General features: G+C 38.7%; 1 protein-coding gene across 3 annotated transcripts in view; it reads left to right on the forward strand.

Annotated features, from left to right (window-relative positions):
• IRAK3 (interleukin 1 receptor associated kinase 3) overlaps positions 1-18,171 on the forward strand; it is a 70,602-nt gene that overhangs the window by 17,884 nt on the left and 34,547 nt on the right. For all 3 annotated transcript variants that reach the window (XM_060025174.1, XM_060025173.1, XM_060025176.1), the window contains exon 2: positions 13,552-13,734. In XM_060025174.1, coding sequence (XP_059881157.1) covers positions 13,695-13,734 — 40 coding nt within the window. In that variant the 5' untranslated portion in view covers positions 13,552-13,694. The remainder of the gene's footprint in view (positions 1-13,551; positions 13,735-18,171) is intronic.

The following is an 18,171-nucleotide window of genomic DNA, read 5'->3' on the forward strand; positions in this document are numbered from 1 at the left end:
AATTGGAATTGGGGCAAAAATTAGGAAAGCTATCAGCTATTAATGAAGCCTTGGTTATTTTGCGCCAATTGCACTAAGGGTTATTGTTTGGCTTTCTGGACTAGTTGCTACAGATAGTAGTTTGACTTCCCAGACTGGTTACTCTAGATAGAACATTGGCTTCCTGGGCTGGTTGATGCGTGTTGTGGGTGAGAGTTCTGTTTGTATATCTATCTGGCCATTGTTCCTTTGTATATTTGTTCTCTTATAGGGGAGGAATCTAAACTGTTTACTCCTTCATACTCCAGCTATAATTCATTGTGTAGGGGGCTGTGTCCCTGCTGTCTGGGCCAGAGACCTGGAAAGGACCAGCTGCTTCATGAATTGTTGGCTCAGCAGAAGGGAAAGGCTGGCTCCGTTCCAGGTGGTTGAGGGCAACTGCCCATGGTTAAATAGGCTGAGTTTCTCCGTTGGCACAGTGAAAGGAAAAAGGGGGGAAAGAGGTGCTGGGAGGGAAAACTTGACCTTAGAGGGCGGAAGGGGGAATATTGGAGGACTGAATCAAGAAGACAGTTTCTTTTATGCTCAGGACAGCTGAAAGCCTGAGGGTACAGAGGGTCCAAAATTCGATATAGAAAGCAACTGTCATAGTAATGGGCAAGAGAAGAGAAAAGCAGTGGAAGAGATTAACCAAACTAAGTGTTGGTTCTCGAGCTTATCATGATTCTTGATGATGGTGAATAACAAGCTATGTTTGCAAAGGCAGTTCAGACAAAGGCAGATCATATGGTGGCCTATATGGTATAATCAGTGTATACAGGATAAGGTAGACAGGATGTTAGCAAACAGGAATCACCTGTGCAGTCTTTAAAAGCTACAAATGCCCAGGCCCCACCCCTGGAGCTGTTGATTCAGTAGGTCTGGGTCAAGGGTCCAGCATCTTTCTGTTTTTTGCCAAGCCCCACGGTTGAATCTGACGCACAGCCTGGTTTGGGAGCCATTTGCTTAGGCCAAATTCTCTTCTTTAGTAACATCTTATTGTAACAGTTACTTAACTGTAGTGACTGTACTTAATTCTATCTTTAAACACATTCTACCTATTAATCATTAAATCACTTATATTTTATTGTTATTGAAAATGGTGTAATCACAAGGTAGTATATTCTCTGGTTGATGTTGATGATTTTATGGCTTTATAATGAAAGTAGGACCACTGTAGAAAATGCCATTATCTTATACTACCTCAAAGACCTAACGTATATGCAGAGCCTCTGGTGACAACTGATTTCATTACATTACCTTGAACTAGTGTTTAAATTGTTTGGAGCAGCTCACACTGTAAAACCTCTCAGCACTTCAATGAGAGAGGAACCCTGCTTACAGATACTATGTAATAGGTTGTATTCAATTTTCTTCCTCTCAAAAAGGGAAAGAAAATTATCATAGAAATTATTATTAATCACTTTAAAACAAATTAGATGTAAAATCACATTAAATATGCATTTGAATATTTAGTAAAGATTTAAAACAATAATAATTACCACCATCTTTTGAGTGCACACTATTTGCTAGACACTCTGTGCTCAGCACTTTACATGGATTATCTCATTATTTATCACAAAAACTCTGAGACAGGTACTCTACCTATTTCCATTTTATAGATAGGAAAACTGACTCTCAGAGAATTTAGGTAACCTACCTCAAATCATAGTCTAGTATGTTGCAGACTAGGATTCTAACCAGATTGTCAGACTCCAGAGTCTATGTTGTTGTCTTTCTTTAATTTTAAATAGACTTTATTGCTTAGAACAGTTTTAAAGTGACAGAAAAATTTAGAAGATTGTACAAGGCGTCCTCATATATTCTGTCCTTCCCATATACTCTGTACCCAGTTTCCCATTATTAACATCTTACATTAGTATGGTACATTTGTTACAATATTGATACATTATTATTAAATACAGTTCATACTTTATTCAGATTTCCTTCGTTTTTACCTCAAGTCCCTTTTGTCTTCCAGGATCCCATCTAGGATATCACATTTCACACATTTCATTTAGTTATCATGTATCCTTTGGCTGCCTTTGGCTGTGATAATTTCTCAGACTTTTCTAGTTTTTGATGACCTTTACAGTTTTGAGGGGTACTGGTCACTACTGATCAGTGCTGATCTACTGTTGTGTAGAATGTCCCTCAATTGAGATTTGTCTGATGTTTTTCTCATGACTAGACTGAGGTTGTGGATTTGGGGAAGGCAGACCACAAGAGGTAGAGTGCCATATTCGTTACATCCTGGAAGGGGAACACACTGTTTACATGACTGATCACTGTTGACGTTAACCATGGCTGGAGTAGTGTCTGTCAGGTTTCCACACTGTAAAAGCGGGCTTCCTCTGCGCCCCCTCCCACCCCTTTCCATATCATGCTCTTCGGAGGGAAGTCACTATGTGTGGCCCACACTTAAGGAATAGAGAGTTATGCCTCCCCTCCCTGAAAGTGGAGTAGAACCCATGTTCTTCTGACCACCATGTCATTTTTCACATCTTACAATGTTCTGTCTAGATCAAACTTCTACTCTTCAGTTACCACCCCTTTTTCTGTTCTGCTTTATGGTAAAATTCCTCAAAAGGGCTGTTTACTCTCCATTTTCTCCATTCTCCCTTGAACCTGCTCCAATCAGGCCTTCACCCCCCACTGCACTGCTCCATTGAAATTCCTCTTGTCCAGAGTCACCATGGCTAAATCCGACAGTCAGTTCTCAGTCTTCATCTTATTTGACACAGCTGATCACTCCTTTCTCCTGAAAGCTTTACTTCCCTTCTAGAACATTGCACTCTTTATTCTATTCTGTTCTTACAGGTTCCTCGTTCTCTCTCTCATCTCTTAGAATGCCCCTGGGATTAGTCCATGGACCTCTTCTCTTCTGTTTATCTACTGTACCCACTATCTTGTCATTGCCATCTGTGTGCTAATAACTCCCAGATTTCTTGCCAGGGTCTCTCTCTTGAACATCAGCACCATCTACCTAGTCCATCTATTGGCCTACTTGACAGACATCTCCAACTTAACAGTCCAGAAGTACTGCCTTCCCCCAGAGTTTTTCCCCATCTTAGTTAATGGCAACCCCATCCTTCATTTTTTCAGGCCAAAATTATTAGTCTTCTGTGACTTCTTGCTTTCTCTCACAAACCACATCCTGTGTCTCAGCAAATGCTGTTCACTCTGCCTTCAGGATCTATTTAACAATCTGACCACTTCTTATCACTGTCACCACAGCCATCCTTGTCCAAACCACCATCAGATTCCACCTGGTTAATTTCAGCAGTGTTCTAACTGGGGTCCTTTGCTACTGCATCTGCCCACCTCAAGTTTCTTTTCAACACTGCAGCCAGTGAGCCTGTTTAACATATGAAGCACCTTATACCATTATCCTATTCAGAACCATCCAGTAGCTTCCCATCTCACAGTAAACACCAAAGCCCTACATTGCTTTTCTCACTTCTTTCTTCTTCTTTGTTCAACTCCAGATAAATTGGCCTCCGTGGACATTCAAGGAATGTTTTTCCTGTAGGTAACCTTGAGGCTTACTTCTTCACATCATTCCTGATTTTGATTAACTATTACACACCCTAACTATGCTTTTAAAATTGATACCTCTGTGCTCCCTTATGCTCTTTCACTGCTTTATTTTTCTCTGTGTCACTTATCATTCCTCATATACTTTATAAATATACATACGTCTATATTTCTTTGTTTATTGTCCATCTAGAAATAAGCTTCATGAGGGCAAGGATTTTTGTTTGCTTGTTTTCTGCTTATTCCTCTAGGATCTGATATGGTACCTGGTACAGAGAAGGTATGCACTAAATATCTGTTGACTGAATGAATTAATGAATGAACAGATGTCTGTTAAACATTCTTTTTGGGCAGAATCTTAGACAAAGTTTATACTAGATACAATGTCATGGCCCCTGCGTGCAAGAATTTTCCAATTTAACATAGGCAACGGAACAATAGAGATGCTATAAAGTTTAACAAGGGAAGGAAGTATGGGAAAATAGTACTGATGACTCCCTGAGTGTGGAATTGTACAGCTTCTGAGTTCCAGACTGAAAGACTGGTGTTGAGGGTGGACTGTTCTTCACTTGTCTCCCAGAAGTCATTAAAGTTTGATCCTTCCCTGGGTCTGGGATTGAGAGAGCAGGACAGATGGAAAGATCCCTGAAAAATCATGCGCAGGCCTTCCTGTTTATCAAATAGGAGTCCTACTCATGTAGGGGGTAAAAAGTACACATAAGCTTAAGTATGGACAAATATTATTTCTTGTAAAATGTATGACCTAGTGGGTGTTAATGCTGTGGTCTGTAAGAGGAGTTGAGCTAAATTATGCTTTTTAGTTTTGTTTTACTTTTTTAGGAATTAAAAATATCTTTTAAATCCTCAAGTTTTTTTTTGTTTTTTTTTTAGTTGCCTAATTTGTTTGTGTGCTTTGTGGGGGAAAAAAAAAGCCATCTTTTCCTCTTCCCATTTTGTTATCTCAAAACAAACTTTGCAAGAGCGCAGACAGTTTCCTAGGGGTTTTGGCATGTGGTTATATGCAAATACAAAGATTCCAAATAGGGTATGTTGCGTTATTCTAAAAAACCCCTTCAGAGACATATTTGCATGTGGAGAGTGATTTCTACAGCTGAATTCCCCAGCGTTAGCACTCCTAGATAGTCCTGCCCTCTCAAAACAGAGCCCTGAGAACCTTTGAGCATTGAATGATTATTAAGCTGTCACTATTTTCAGATCAATTTATTTCTGGACTTCTCAGGTCAACTTTTTTGGCTTATATTATGCCAAGATGTCTTTCACACAAAAAATTTGCCTTCCAAAAAATGATTTTAAACTGTGTTTAAGTACAGCAGATTTTTCCTGATTTATCTTTTCATGTAGAAGGCTCTTCACTTTTACAACACAACAGCCATTGGGAAGTTCACTCTTTGTTTAGGACTATTAATAAATAAAGATCTACATTCCGGCAGGAACAAGTAAGGAAGGACTAGAGAAAACTTTGCACGTTGAAGAATATGACAGGAATTAAGGGTTTGCATTCCTGTCGCATCATATTGAAGCCATTGTTTTACAGAATTTGATCTAAATGAATTATACATTTTATGGATGCTAAGAATACTCTTTTAGTGGTGTTTCTAATTCCCGATGCATCATCATTGGAGAAAAGCTATTAAGATTGTACGGTGAATCACCAGTTAGGGCAAGAGAAAACATTTCATTTCCAGTCCTGGAAGCAACCCATGCTTTCAGGATCCATTTTCACTGAGCTGGGTCAGTTTCAGCACTGTCAACTATGTACTCTTGGAAAACGCCTTTGTCTAATCTAGCTTTCCTTAGACTTAGTGCAAACTCAGAAACCTTTGCCCCCGGGGTCAGTGTTAGGGAACTGTAAAAACCTCAGCTCATTTGGCATCTGTTCATTCACCCTGCAGCTAAATCTTAGAGACGTGCTCAAGGGAATCATGGCCTGTTGCAATTTTTTTTTTTTTTTAACATACGTAGTGGATTTATTTTTATTTTTTTTATTGGTTTATTTTTTACACCTTTATTGGAATATAATTGCTTTACAATGGTGTGTTAGTTTATGCTTTATAACAAAGTGAATCAGTTATATATATACATATGTTCCCATATCTCTTCTCTCTTGCGTCTCTCTCCCTCCCACCCTCCCTATCCCACCCCTCTAGGTGGTCACAAAGCACCGAGCTGATCTCCCTGTGCTATGCGGCTGCTTCCCACTAGCTATCTACCTTACTTTTGGTAGTGTATATATATCCATGCCTCTATCTCGCCTTGTCACAGCTTACCCTTCCCCCTCCCCATATCCTCAAGTCCATTCTCTAGTAGGTCTGTGTCTTTATTCCTGTCTTACCCCTAGGTTCTTCATGACATTTTTTTTTCTTAAATTCCATATATATGTGTTAGCATACGGTATTTGTCTTTCTCTTTCTGACTTACTTCACTCTGTATGACAGACTCTAGGTCTATCCACCCCATTACAAATAGCTCAATTTCTTTCTTTTTATGGCTGAATAATATTCCATTGTATATATGTGCAACATCTTCTTTATCCATTCATCCGATGATGGACACTTAGGTTGTTTCCATCTCTGGGCTATTGTAAATAGAGCTGCAATGAACATTGTGGTACATGACTCTTTTTGAATTATGGTTTTCTCAGGGTATATGCCCAGGAGTGGGATTGCTGGGTCATATGGTAGTTCTATTTTTAGTTTTTTAAGGAACCTCCATACTGTTCTCCACAGTGGCTGTATCAATTTACATTCCCACCAATGGTGCAAGAGGGTTCCCTTTTCTCCACACCCTTTCCAGCATTTATTGTTTCTAGATTTTTTGATGATGGCCATTCTGACCGGTGTGAGATGATATCTCATTGTAGTTTTGATTTGCATTTCTCTAATGATTAATGATGTTGAGCATTCTTTCATGTGTTTGTTGGCAGTCTGCATATTTTCTTTGGAGAAATGTCTATTTGGGTCTTCTGCCCATTTTTGGATTGGGTTGTTTGTTTTTTTGTTATTGAGCTGCATGAGCTGCTTATACATTTTGGAGATTAATCCTTTGTCTGTTGCTTCATTTGCAAATACTTTCTCCCATTCTGAGGGTTGTCTTTTGGTCTTGTTTATGGTTTCCTTTGCTGTGCAAAAGCTTTGAAGTTTCATTAGGTCCCATTTGTTTATTTTTGTTTTTATTTCCATTTCTCTAGGAGGTGGGTCAAAAAGGATCTTGCTGTGATTTATGTCATAGAGTGTTCTGCCTATGTTTTCCTCTAAGAGTTTGATAATTTCTAGCCTTACATTTAGGTCTTTAATCCATTTTGAGCTTATTTTTGTGTATGGTGTTAGGGAGTGATCTAATCTCATACTTTTACATGTACCTGTCCAGTTTTCCCAGCACCACTTATTGAAGAGGCTGTCCTTTCTCCACTGTACATTTCTGCCTCCTTTATCAAAGATAAGGTGACCATATGTGCATGGGTTTATCTCTGGGCTTTCTATTCTGTTCCATTGAACTATCTTTCTGTTTTTGTGCCAGTACCATACTGTCTTGATTACTGTGGCTTTGTAGTATAGTCTGAAGTCTGGGAGCCTGATTCCTCCAGCTCCATTTTATGTTCTCAAGATTGCTTTAGCTATTCGGGGTCTTTTGTGTTTCCATACAAATTGTGAAATTTTTTGTTCTAGTTCTGTGAAAAATGCCAGTGGTAGTTTGATAGGGATTGCATTGAATCTGTAGATTGCTTTGGGTAGTATAATCATTTTCACAATGTTGATTCTTTCAATCCAAGAACATAGTGTATCTCTCCATCTATTTGTATCATCTTTAATTTCTTTCATCAGTGTCTTATAGTTTTCTGCATACAGGTCTTTTGTCTCCTTAGGTAGGTTTATTCCTAGATATTTTATTCTTTTTGTTGCAGTGGTAATGGGAGTGTTTTCTTGATTTCACTTTCAGATTTTTCATCATTAGTGTATAGGAATGCCAGAGATTTCTGTGCATTAATTTTGTATCCTGCTACTTTACCAAATTCATTGATTAGCTCTAGTAGTTTTCTGGTAGCATCTTTAGGATTCTCTATGTATAGTATCATGTCATCTGCCAACAGTGACAGCTATACTTCTTCTTTTCCAATTTGGATTCCTTTTATTTCCTTTTCTTCTCTGATTGCTGTGGCTAAAACTTCCCAAACTATGTTGAATAAGAGTGGTGAGAGTGGGCAACCTTGTCTTGTTCCTGATCTTAGTGGAAATGCTTTCAGTTTTTCACCATTGAGGATGATGTTGGCTGTGGGTTTGTCATATATGGCCTTTATTATGTTGAGGAAAGTTCCCTCTATGCCTACTTTCTGCAGGGTTTTTATCATAAATAGGTGTTGGATTTTGTCGAAAGCTTTCTCTGCATCTATTGAGATGATCATATGGTTTTTCTCCTTCAATTTGTTAATATGGTGTATCACATTGATTGATTTGCGTATATTGAAGAATCCTTGCATTCCTGGAATAAACCCCACTTGGTCATGGTGTATGATCCGTTTAATGTGCTGTTGGATTCTGTTTGCTAGTATTTTGTTGAGGCTGTTGCACTTTTAAAAAGGAAATTCAGAAATTAATAAAAAGAAAAATGGGGAATAGAATTATGTCGGAAAGCTGACATCCCCTGGAACTTGAAAGGTTAACTCCAGATTTCCTTAATAGTTATAAACTGTTCCTTTCCTACTATGAGAATTGTGAGCCATGAAATGTTTATACCTTTTTATGTGCAAATACTGTATATGAGACTCCTGCTGCTATTGCCGCCAGATGGATCTTCCAAAAACTAAAGCTTCCATCTTTGCATCACCTCCTCAGAAATCTTAGATTGGCCCCGTTTACTTTCAGGGAAAAATTTTAAGTTACACTGACACTCAGGGCCTCTGTCTGTCATTCAGCAGATACATATGGAACGTCTGCTATGTGCTGAGCACATTCCTATGCAGGTAACACGGAGACTTCATGGAGCTTGTTCACCTTTTCTTTAAGTTGAACCCTCTGCTCTAAGCATAGTGGTCTCCTCTTTGCCCCCTCATGCCCTTTTCTTCATTTCTGGAACAACTCTCCATCTGACAGGCTCTTCCCTCTTCCTTCATCTGACTGAAACCTTGCCCCAGCCCCCTGCTGTTGCAGAGTCAGCTGATGTCCCACTACCTCATGCTCCTTCCCGGGCTGTGGTAGCCCACACGGACTTCTTCTTTCTTCACCCCTGTTAAATTACATGCATGTCTTATCTCACAGAGTCAAAGTGGAAAGAGAACTGTTTTAATAAGGAAAAAAAAAGTCCTGCTGTGTTGTTGTTAATTTATATGGTACATTATGCCTCTATAAATGTTAGCCAGTTGATTTACTAACAAAGTAGAAATCCAAATTTTCCCTTTGCTGAAATTTGATATTTAGCGTTCCCTTATTGGGATGTTCATTTGGAGACTGGGAAGTGTTTTAAAGACTGGAGGTGTTTTAAAGTCAGTGCTTATATAATCAGCAGGCCAGCAAAGGGCAACTAAATTTAGTGTCTGTTTTAGGAGGGACTGTTTGTCGAAGGACATTAACTGATGAGAAGTTTGAGATTGCTCAGTGAGGCTGTGACTCGTCTGGAGTTGTTCTATAGGTTGGTGATAGATCCGCCACTAAACCCCCGTGTTCCTGCATATATCCAGGGGGCCACGGTGATGTCTGGACTGGTGACTTTTCTCATTAGAAGTCAGCATAGTCTGTGGGGCTCAGAGTTCATTCTTTTGTCTTGTTTTCTAATCGTAACTCGAGTGATTTTTTTTCTCCCCAGGGTAGTATACCCTATCCAGTTATTTCTTAAGAATTGGCCTCTCTTTAGAAATACTCATAGTTTTAAACTTGGCTCAGGCTCCAGAAACCACCCCTCTAGGAAGCCTTCCATGATGCCCCATCTTTAGTTAGGGACCCTTCTTCGTGCTCCACTCACACGTGCTATGTGCGGTTACTGCACTGTTGCACACGGTAGATGCTCAACAAACGTTTGAATTACACTGATATACAGTATTTCCTCCAAGAGCTTTTAGAAAGAGTTAAAGGGTTCATAAAAATGTGCCTCAACCAAATAGGCAGATGACATCATCCAAAAATACTTTAAAATAGAGTTAGCGTGTCTTGCCAACTATATTTGCTTTGAAGGTTCCCTTCTGTTTTTTTTTCAGTGCTACTCTATCTAAAACATATTGGCATTTGGACAGTCCTTGCCTCTTCATGAGACATCATCTCTACAAAGAGATGTAAAAGGAAGATATTCTTGCCAGAACTTAAAATATGGAAGAAGGGCAAAAACGTTCCAACTTAATGAATGATATCATATATTTTGTAGTAACTGTTTTCCCCCTACAGCCTAAGCAGGCATTCAGATTGAATGTTTCAACTTTATCTTCCCTTGTTTGACATGTACTTACCAGAGCAGCCACTTCCTTTCACTCTTTTCGGGTATAAGATGTGACTGAAATAACAAAATACTCTGACTTCCCTGGTGGCGCAGTGGTTAAGAATCCACCTGCCAATGCAGGGGACACGGGTTCAAGCCATGGTCCAGGAAGATCCCACATGCCACAGAGCAACTAAGCCCGTGCGCCACGACTACTGAGCCTGCACTCTAGAGCCCGCGAGCCACAACTACTGAGCCCGCGTGTCACAACCGCTGAAGCCTGTGCTCTAGAGCCTGTGCTCCCTAACAAGAGAAGCTACCGCAATAAGAATCCTGTGCACCGCAACGAAGAGTAGCCCCCGCTCGCTGCAGCTAGAGAAAGCCCACGCACAGCAGTAAAGACCCAACACGGCCATAAATAAATAAATAAATATTTAAAAAATAAAACATTCAAGATAAAAAACTTTGTATGTATTAGGTTAGACTAAGTTATACTGCAGTAAAAAACAAAACGAAAAAAAAAACCCACCACTAAATCTCAGTGGTTAGCATAACAGAAACTTACTTTTGGCTCATGGGAAGAGCACTGAGAGTCCAGGGCAGCTGATCTCCATGTGGTGGTCCAGCATCTTGGGGCACCTCCATCTTGACATGTGCTTCTACCATTGCTGTGACAGGGGTGGGAGCCTGGTGAACTGCACCCTAGCTCTTCAGCGTTTCTGGCTGGAAGAGACACGTAGGCGTAACCAACCTAGAGCAAGAAAATATCATCCTCTCTGATGGGGTAGAGGAGTAGAAATATTGGTGGGTACTAACAATGTCTACCAAGTCCAGTTTTTTGCTCCGAAATAGGGGCAATAATGGTATCATATTGTGATCCCTTTCAGCTTTTAGGATTTACTTACAGTCTCAGCAGGAACATAAAACTGAAGGAAATTGAATAGTCCAGCAAACCCTTGTAGGACTGAAAATATGGGGGCAAGGGCTGCCATATTAAACAGAAGACATTTACCTTTCTGATATCTTTGTTCAAAGACTGTAACTGGTGTAGTAGTTCCTTAAGAAATTTTTAAAACTGTGGAGTCTGAAACAGACTGAACAAAAGATAGTTCCCTAGGGCTTATTGCTCTTCTCAGAGCTGAGAACCTGTTTGTCTTATAAAAGGACATCAGCCTTTGGAGAACATCATTGTTGGAAAAGTGAGCCCTTCCATGAGGTTACCTTGATTCCTCTTGGAGGTCAGCTTCCATATTTGTGTGTGGTAGAGGGAGAGGGGCCGATTCCCACAACCAGTGACAGTGATGTGTTGCAGGTCCCCACAACCACTCTCAGGTGACAGTTGGATTTTATCTATAGATCTGTATCTGGCTGCCTGAAATTTTAAGACTCTGGAGGATAAAGGTATGAGGGGATGCTGCCATCACCATCACCAGCCCTAAAACACATTGCTAATTTCAGTACTCAGGATGGCTGGCCTAATCCGGGAGTACTGTCCCAGGGACAAGAAAGCTATTCTTTCCATCTGTCATCTGCTTGCTTTCTTCCTCCTTTGCCTTAAAATACACTTTAAAATTTGGGAGTTATGCAGAAAGGCCGTGTAATATCTTACCTGAAGAATCCTATTATCTCAGGGTGCCAAATCAACTATACTCCAATAAAAATTGTTTAAAAAGTCATATACTTCCAGTACAGCTTTAAGGTATTTAAAGGACCCTAAATAAGTCATATACACTGTTTTCGAGTAATTAAAATCCTGTTATCCCAGTAGAACATTTCCCTGACCCTACCCAGATAATAACTTTTAATTGCTCAAAAATGTTCAGCAAAGACAGTCTAGAACAAAAAAAAATTTTTTAACATCCTTATTGTAGTATAATTGCTTTACAATGGTGTGTTAGTTTCTGCTTTATAACAAAGTGAATCAGTTATACATATACGTATGTCCCCATATCTCTTGCATCTCCCTCCCTCCCACCCTCCCTATCCCACCCCTCTAGGTGGTCACAAAGCACTGAGCTGATCTCCCTGTGCTATGCGGCTGCTTCCCACTAGCTATCTATTTTACGTAGAACAAAAATTTTAAACAGCGTTTCATATAAGCTTCAACAAATGAACCTAACTATATTATCAGTGAGTAACCACACTGAAGAGAATGAGAGAGAAAAGAACTAACCTAAGTAACCTTGGAAAACAGGCTCTTCCCAGAATATCCTTAGCCTGAGGACAAAGACAAGTGTGCACAAATGCTGTAATTTGATTAGTTAATGTGTTCCTCACAGGGCTACGGGTTAGCCATTCTGAAAGTACTTTATGTACGTAGTAGAACTGAACAAACAAGCAAATATATTGTGGATAATGAGAGCAAAGTTTCTCACTGTGTGAGAATGAAGTTATATAAGTGAGAAAGGTCTAAAATGTGCCATATGTTAAAAATCATGGTTTTTAACTTGTGTACAGACAGAAATACAGATGCATGGGTGAGAGCACATACATATATTTCCCACCTCTGTCTGCTTGAAAGACCTGGCAGCAGTGAGCACATCTAACATCTAAGTTCTTGCTTTTTAAACACCATTATCCAATAAAAGGAATCAGGACTCCTTGGAAAAGTAATTATATCAAGGGCTGGGGCAGGGGGAATACAAAATGAGCCTAGAGCATCTTGTAAAGCCAGAACAATAAGAAAGTGTTCCCAGAATGGTAGGGCTTGTCAAAAGAATGCAGGAGCAGCCTGAATGGACAAAGCTGGAGCAATTTTAGCAACAAAATAAATAATGATACTATTGGATTTTAACCTGTAGAGTAAAATAACTGTCCATGAGTCCACACTGATATAAATAAATTAATTACCTAAATAAATGGGGAAGAAGAGATAATACTTTTTTACAGAAGAATTGGAGTTAACGAACATAGAAGGAAAAAGGGAAAATTGAAAAATACCATTAAGCAAACCCCACAGTAATAATTATGATAAACAAGAACCATAGATAGATGCAGATATTTTTAGGCAAAATCTGAGAAGAAGGTTGCTTCCATAGTCTCAGAGTATCTCCCCCAACATAGTTATTAGTTAAAAATAATTAATAATAATTTTATAGTGGAGAAACCTGCAGACATCACCTTAACCAAGGGATCAAGGTTAACATCACCAGTGGTAAGACATGGACATCATGAACCTCTTGATATTATGCACCGAGAAGGATACAACAGCATTTCACTGTCCTTAAAGATAAGGAAAAACTGAGGAACATTAGATTAGTGGAGATTAAGGAGAAGGAACAAGTAATTGCAATGTGAGAAACTGGATAGGCTCTTAGAACAGAAAAAAGACATCAGTAGAAAAACAGGTGAAATTAGAATAAGGTCTTCAGTTTAGTAATCTCTGGGTCTGATCTTTGTACCATGGTTACGTAAGATGTTAACATTAGGGGAAGTTGGGTGAGAAATACATGCTAAAATTAGTTCAAAATAAAAATATAAATAAAATGCAACAGAACATATAAGGTACACACAAAGAAACAGGGATTCCAATAGAAGTAAACTATTCTTTGGTTCTTCCTATTACAATTTCCACAGCGGAGCGACTTTCAAGCAGCTGGCTGGATGTTCGTCACATTGAAAAATATGTAGACCAGGGTAAAAGTGGAACAAGAGAATTACTTTGGTCCTGGGCACAGAAAAACAAGACTATTGGTGACCTTTTACAGATTCTCCAGGAGATGGGGCATCATCGAGCTATCCATTTAATTGCAACTTATGGTAAGCATTGATTCTAACGATACGGCTCTTACTCAATTTTATATGAATTGTAACTGGTAAATATTGTATTTTATCTAAGACATTGACTGGTCATGCTGTGTGTCACTGATTCCTTACCTGTGACTTTTATCTGAAGCGGGGTTTGCAGCTTCACACTTTTGTGTCTGACACTTTCTTTTCTTATTGCCTAACTTATACAACACATTCCCTTCTACCACTTTATAGTTTGGTTTTTAAAAAATATTTATTTACAAGCTACGCTTCTTAAAATGTTTCATTCTCACTTAGTTAAGAGAATCAGCTCTCTGTCCAAAACTCTGACTCTCTGAGTCATAAACATGACCAGAACCACAATATGAGTAAAATACAAATAATGCTATAATTTGTTTTACCGTGTGATTAGAAGTTAAAAATAATTGGGTTTCCCCCCCGTATTTTAGTGCAGATGATACCTCCAAAATAACCCTGGGATTTCTCTATTGTCTTCACTGCTGTTTTCATGCCATGGCTTTCTAACTTCTAACCTGTTTACTGTCCGTTTCACAGTGTCTTGATTCTTCCCTCTCTTTGTCTTCTCTTTCTGATGCTGTGTCATGCGTTACATTTATAGTAACCTGATAAATAAAGCTCATGAAGTTTTCTCTGTTCACTCTTTGTCAATAAAATAAACTCCCAATGTCACCTGTTCTGTTTATTCCACTTTAGATTCATTGGCTTCAACAAGAATGATCTTGAGTGATCTTGGGTCTTATGTTATAGATTCAGGGCTCTTAGGTTGGAAACTCCTTTAAATCAGCAGGCTTATTCTTTGGCTATTTCATCCAGGCATATTTTTAGTTCTGTGTATTTGCACACATGCTCTTTGATAATATATTTTGTCCACTCAAGCCACTGCCTCATCACCTAAAGAAGCTTTGCACACACAAGAAGAAATCCCAAGAGGTTTGTACCAGAAAACTGTAGCTTCAGAATGACTTATTTTATAGGTTTTTCACATTAATAAGGTATTAGACAGTTCCCAATAGGCTTCCACCATGATATTATCTGTATAACTTGGCTAATCCCTTTTTTCTGTTGCGCACTATTTCTTCACTTAGGTTTTTTTTCTTAATGTTTATTTATTTATTTATTTTGGCCACTCCGGGTCTTAGTTGCAGCACGTGAGTTCTTCACGGCAACATGTGGCTCTTTAGTTGTAGCATGTGGACTTCTTAGTTGCAGCATTCGGACTCTTAGTTGTGGCATGTGAACTCTTACTTGCGGCATGCGAGCTCATAGTTGCAGCATGTATGCAGGATCTAGTTCCCCAACCAGGGATCAAACCCCGGCCCCCTGCATTGGGAGTGCAGAGTCTTACCCACTAGACCACCAGGGAAGTCCCTTCACTTAGTTTTATACAGCAGAATGTTTCACTCTGAAGCTGACTGATCAGGTGAAATGCAGTGAGTCTCTGGGAGCTGTAAATGTAATGCCTTTTCATTATCTGAGCCTTTTCCAGCTACTGAAACCACCCACGTGACTTGTTCACAGTGTAAACTCACACCAATTTGATAGGGCACGGGTATATTTTATACTTCAGTGTTCTGGAATAGATTTCAGGGTGTCTTTTCACACTCTATGTTGTTTATTTATGCAGCGGGGAATTATATGGACAAAAATTCCACATCCTTGGTTGACTCCTAGTCTGTTGCACATGGGAAATTAATTTAATTTTTACAATGTGGGATTAGTTGATTTGTGGAAAGGCAATCAATTACTGCCCTAATACCAGGAGATAGATACATCTGAGATGAAAAGGAGGTTAGTGCTTTGTTCTGAATCCTTTGCTAAGGAAAATAGCATTATTTATTTGCAGTTTGTTGAATTAATGCTTTGAATTATGATCTTAAAAACATTAATTGTATAGCTCGTTGAAAGCAGCCACACGATGATTCATTGGAAACATTTAAATGTAACCTGCTGCACAGGTGTTTTCTATGAGAGCAGCTCACTGAAGTCAGGAGTTGGAGCTCCTAATTGAAATGCATAAAGATTTAGTCTTTCTTTGTTGCTACCATGAACAGAGTTATCACTTATCTAAATAATCTGTTTTTGCCTAGCTTTCCTTAAAATTGTTCCATTTGGTGGGATGGTTTCACCTTAATCACCTTAGCCAAGCCATTTTGAATCTCCCATTTTATATGACAGTGAAGTATTGTCTCTCTTTTTATGTGCAGCAAAAGGACAATGGCTTTTAGTGCCCTTGCAGACCCCAAACTTCAAATTTTGTTCTACACAACAATACCTTATTCAGGATGTTTGCTATTTCTTGCCTAATTGCCCTCGCTGGAACCTCTAGTATAATGTTGAATAGAAGTGGCAAGACCAACACATTCTTTTCTTGTTCCTGATCTAAGGAGAAAACATTCAGTCTTTCACCATTATGTATGATGTTCACTGTAAGTTTTTCACAGATGCCCTTTAGCAAATTAAGGAATTTGTTTTCTCTCCATAGAGCTTCATCATGATAGATTATTGGATTTTATGAGTTTGTTCATTTTATTAATGTGGTATATTTTCAGATATTAAGCTAACCTTGGATTCCTGGGATGAATCCCACTTGGTCATGGTACCTCATCTTTGTTATATGTTTCTGGATTTAGTATTTTGGTGAGGATTTTTGCATCTATATTCATAAGGGATATAGGTCTGTAGTTTTCTTGTGCTATTTTGTGTGGCATTGATATTAGGACAATATTGGCCTCAAAGAAAGATTTGGGAGTTGTTTCCTCCTCTTCTATTTTGGAAGAATGTGTGAAGAACTGGTCTTAAATCTTCTTTAAATGTTTGGTAAAATTTACCTGTGAAGCCACTTGGACCTGGGCTTTTCTTTATAGGAAGTCTTAAAATATTAATTAAATCTCTTCCCTTGTTACAGACCCATTCAGGTTGTTTATTTCTTCTTGAATTAGTTTTGGTAGTTTGTGTCTTTCTAGGAATCTGTCCATGTCATTTATCTAGTTTTTTGACAAATAGTTGTTCACAGTATTCCCTTATAATTCTTTTTATTTCTGTAAGGTCAGTAGTTATGTCTTTTGTTCTTAATTTTAGTAATTTTGAGTCTTCTTTCTTTCTTGGTCAGTCTAACTAAAAGATTGTCAACTTTGTTTATATTTTCAAAGAACCAGCTTCAGTTTCATTGATATTTCTCTTCTGTTTTTCTATTCTGTTCTTCTATTTCATTTATTTCCACTCCAGTCTTAATTCTTCCTTCCTTCTGCTTCCTGTGGTTTAGTTGTTTCTTCTTTTTTAGTTCCTCAAGGCAAAAGTTTAGGCTATTTATTTGATATTTTTCTTCTTTTTAAAGGTGGACATTAACAGCAATAAATTTCTCTTTAAGTGCTGCTTTTGCTGCATGCCATACGTTTTGGCACGATGTGTTTTTGTTTTCATCCATCACAAAGTATTTTCTAATTTCCCTTGTGATTTCTTCTTTGACTCATTGGTTATTTATGAGTTTGGTGTTTAATTTTCATGTATTTGTCAATTTCCAAAAAAAATTTCCTTTTGTTATTGATTTCTACTTTATTTTTTTTTGCACTTTTAAAAAATGTATTTATTTTTATTTATTTTTGGCATTGGGTCTTCATTGCTGCACACGGGCTTTCTGTAGTTGCAGTGAGTGGGGGCTACTCTTCATTGCGGTGCACAGGCTTCTCACTGCAGTGGCTTCTCTTGTTGCAGAGCAGGGGCTCTAGGTGCGTGGGCTCAGTAGTTGTGGCACGTGGGCTCAATAGTTGTGGCTCACGGGCTCTAGAGCACAGGCTCAGTAGTTGTGGCACACGGGCTTAGTTGCTCCATGGCATGGGGGATCCTCCCAGACCAGGGCTTGAACCCGTGTCACCTGCATTGGCAGGCAGATTCTTAACCACTGTGCCACCAGGGAAGCCCTTGATTTCTACTTTAATTCCATGTAGTCAGAGAATATGCTTTGTATGATTTCATCCTTCCAAATTTATTGAGGCTCATTTTATTACCTAACATGTGATCTGTTCCGGAGAATGTTCAACGTACACTTGCAAAGTATGAGTATATTCTTCTGTTTTGGATGGAATGTTCTATAGATGTCTGTTTGGTCTAACTGATTTATAGTTTTGTTCAAGGAGGCTTATTATTAATTGATTGTATTTTGTTGCTAGTCTTCTAAGCAAAATAATCCAGGAAACATTAGAATACAATTTAAGAAAAACTAGAAGATGAAATAAAACTTCTGAAGTCTGAATCAAAATGTCAGAAGTAACAGCAAAATATTGCAGAGTTTTAATTTTTTGTAGGAAGCTACATAGACTTCCTTAGTTCAGACAGAAGTAATTGTCTTCAATTGGGCAGCATTTGTGGGCATTTGTGATTGCGCGTGCGCGCACACACACACACACATACACACACACACTCTCATAC

This window comes from Delphinus delphis, chromosome 11, assembly GCF_949987515.2.
Source record: "Delphinus delphis chromosome 11, mDelDel1.2, whole genome shotgun sequence".
Lineage (NCBI taxonomy): Eukaryota > Metazoa > Chordata > Mammalia > Artiodactyla > Delphinidae > Delphinus > Delphinus delphis.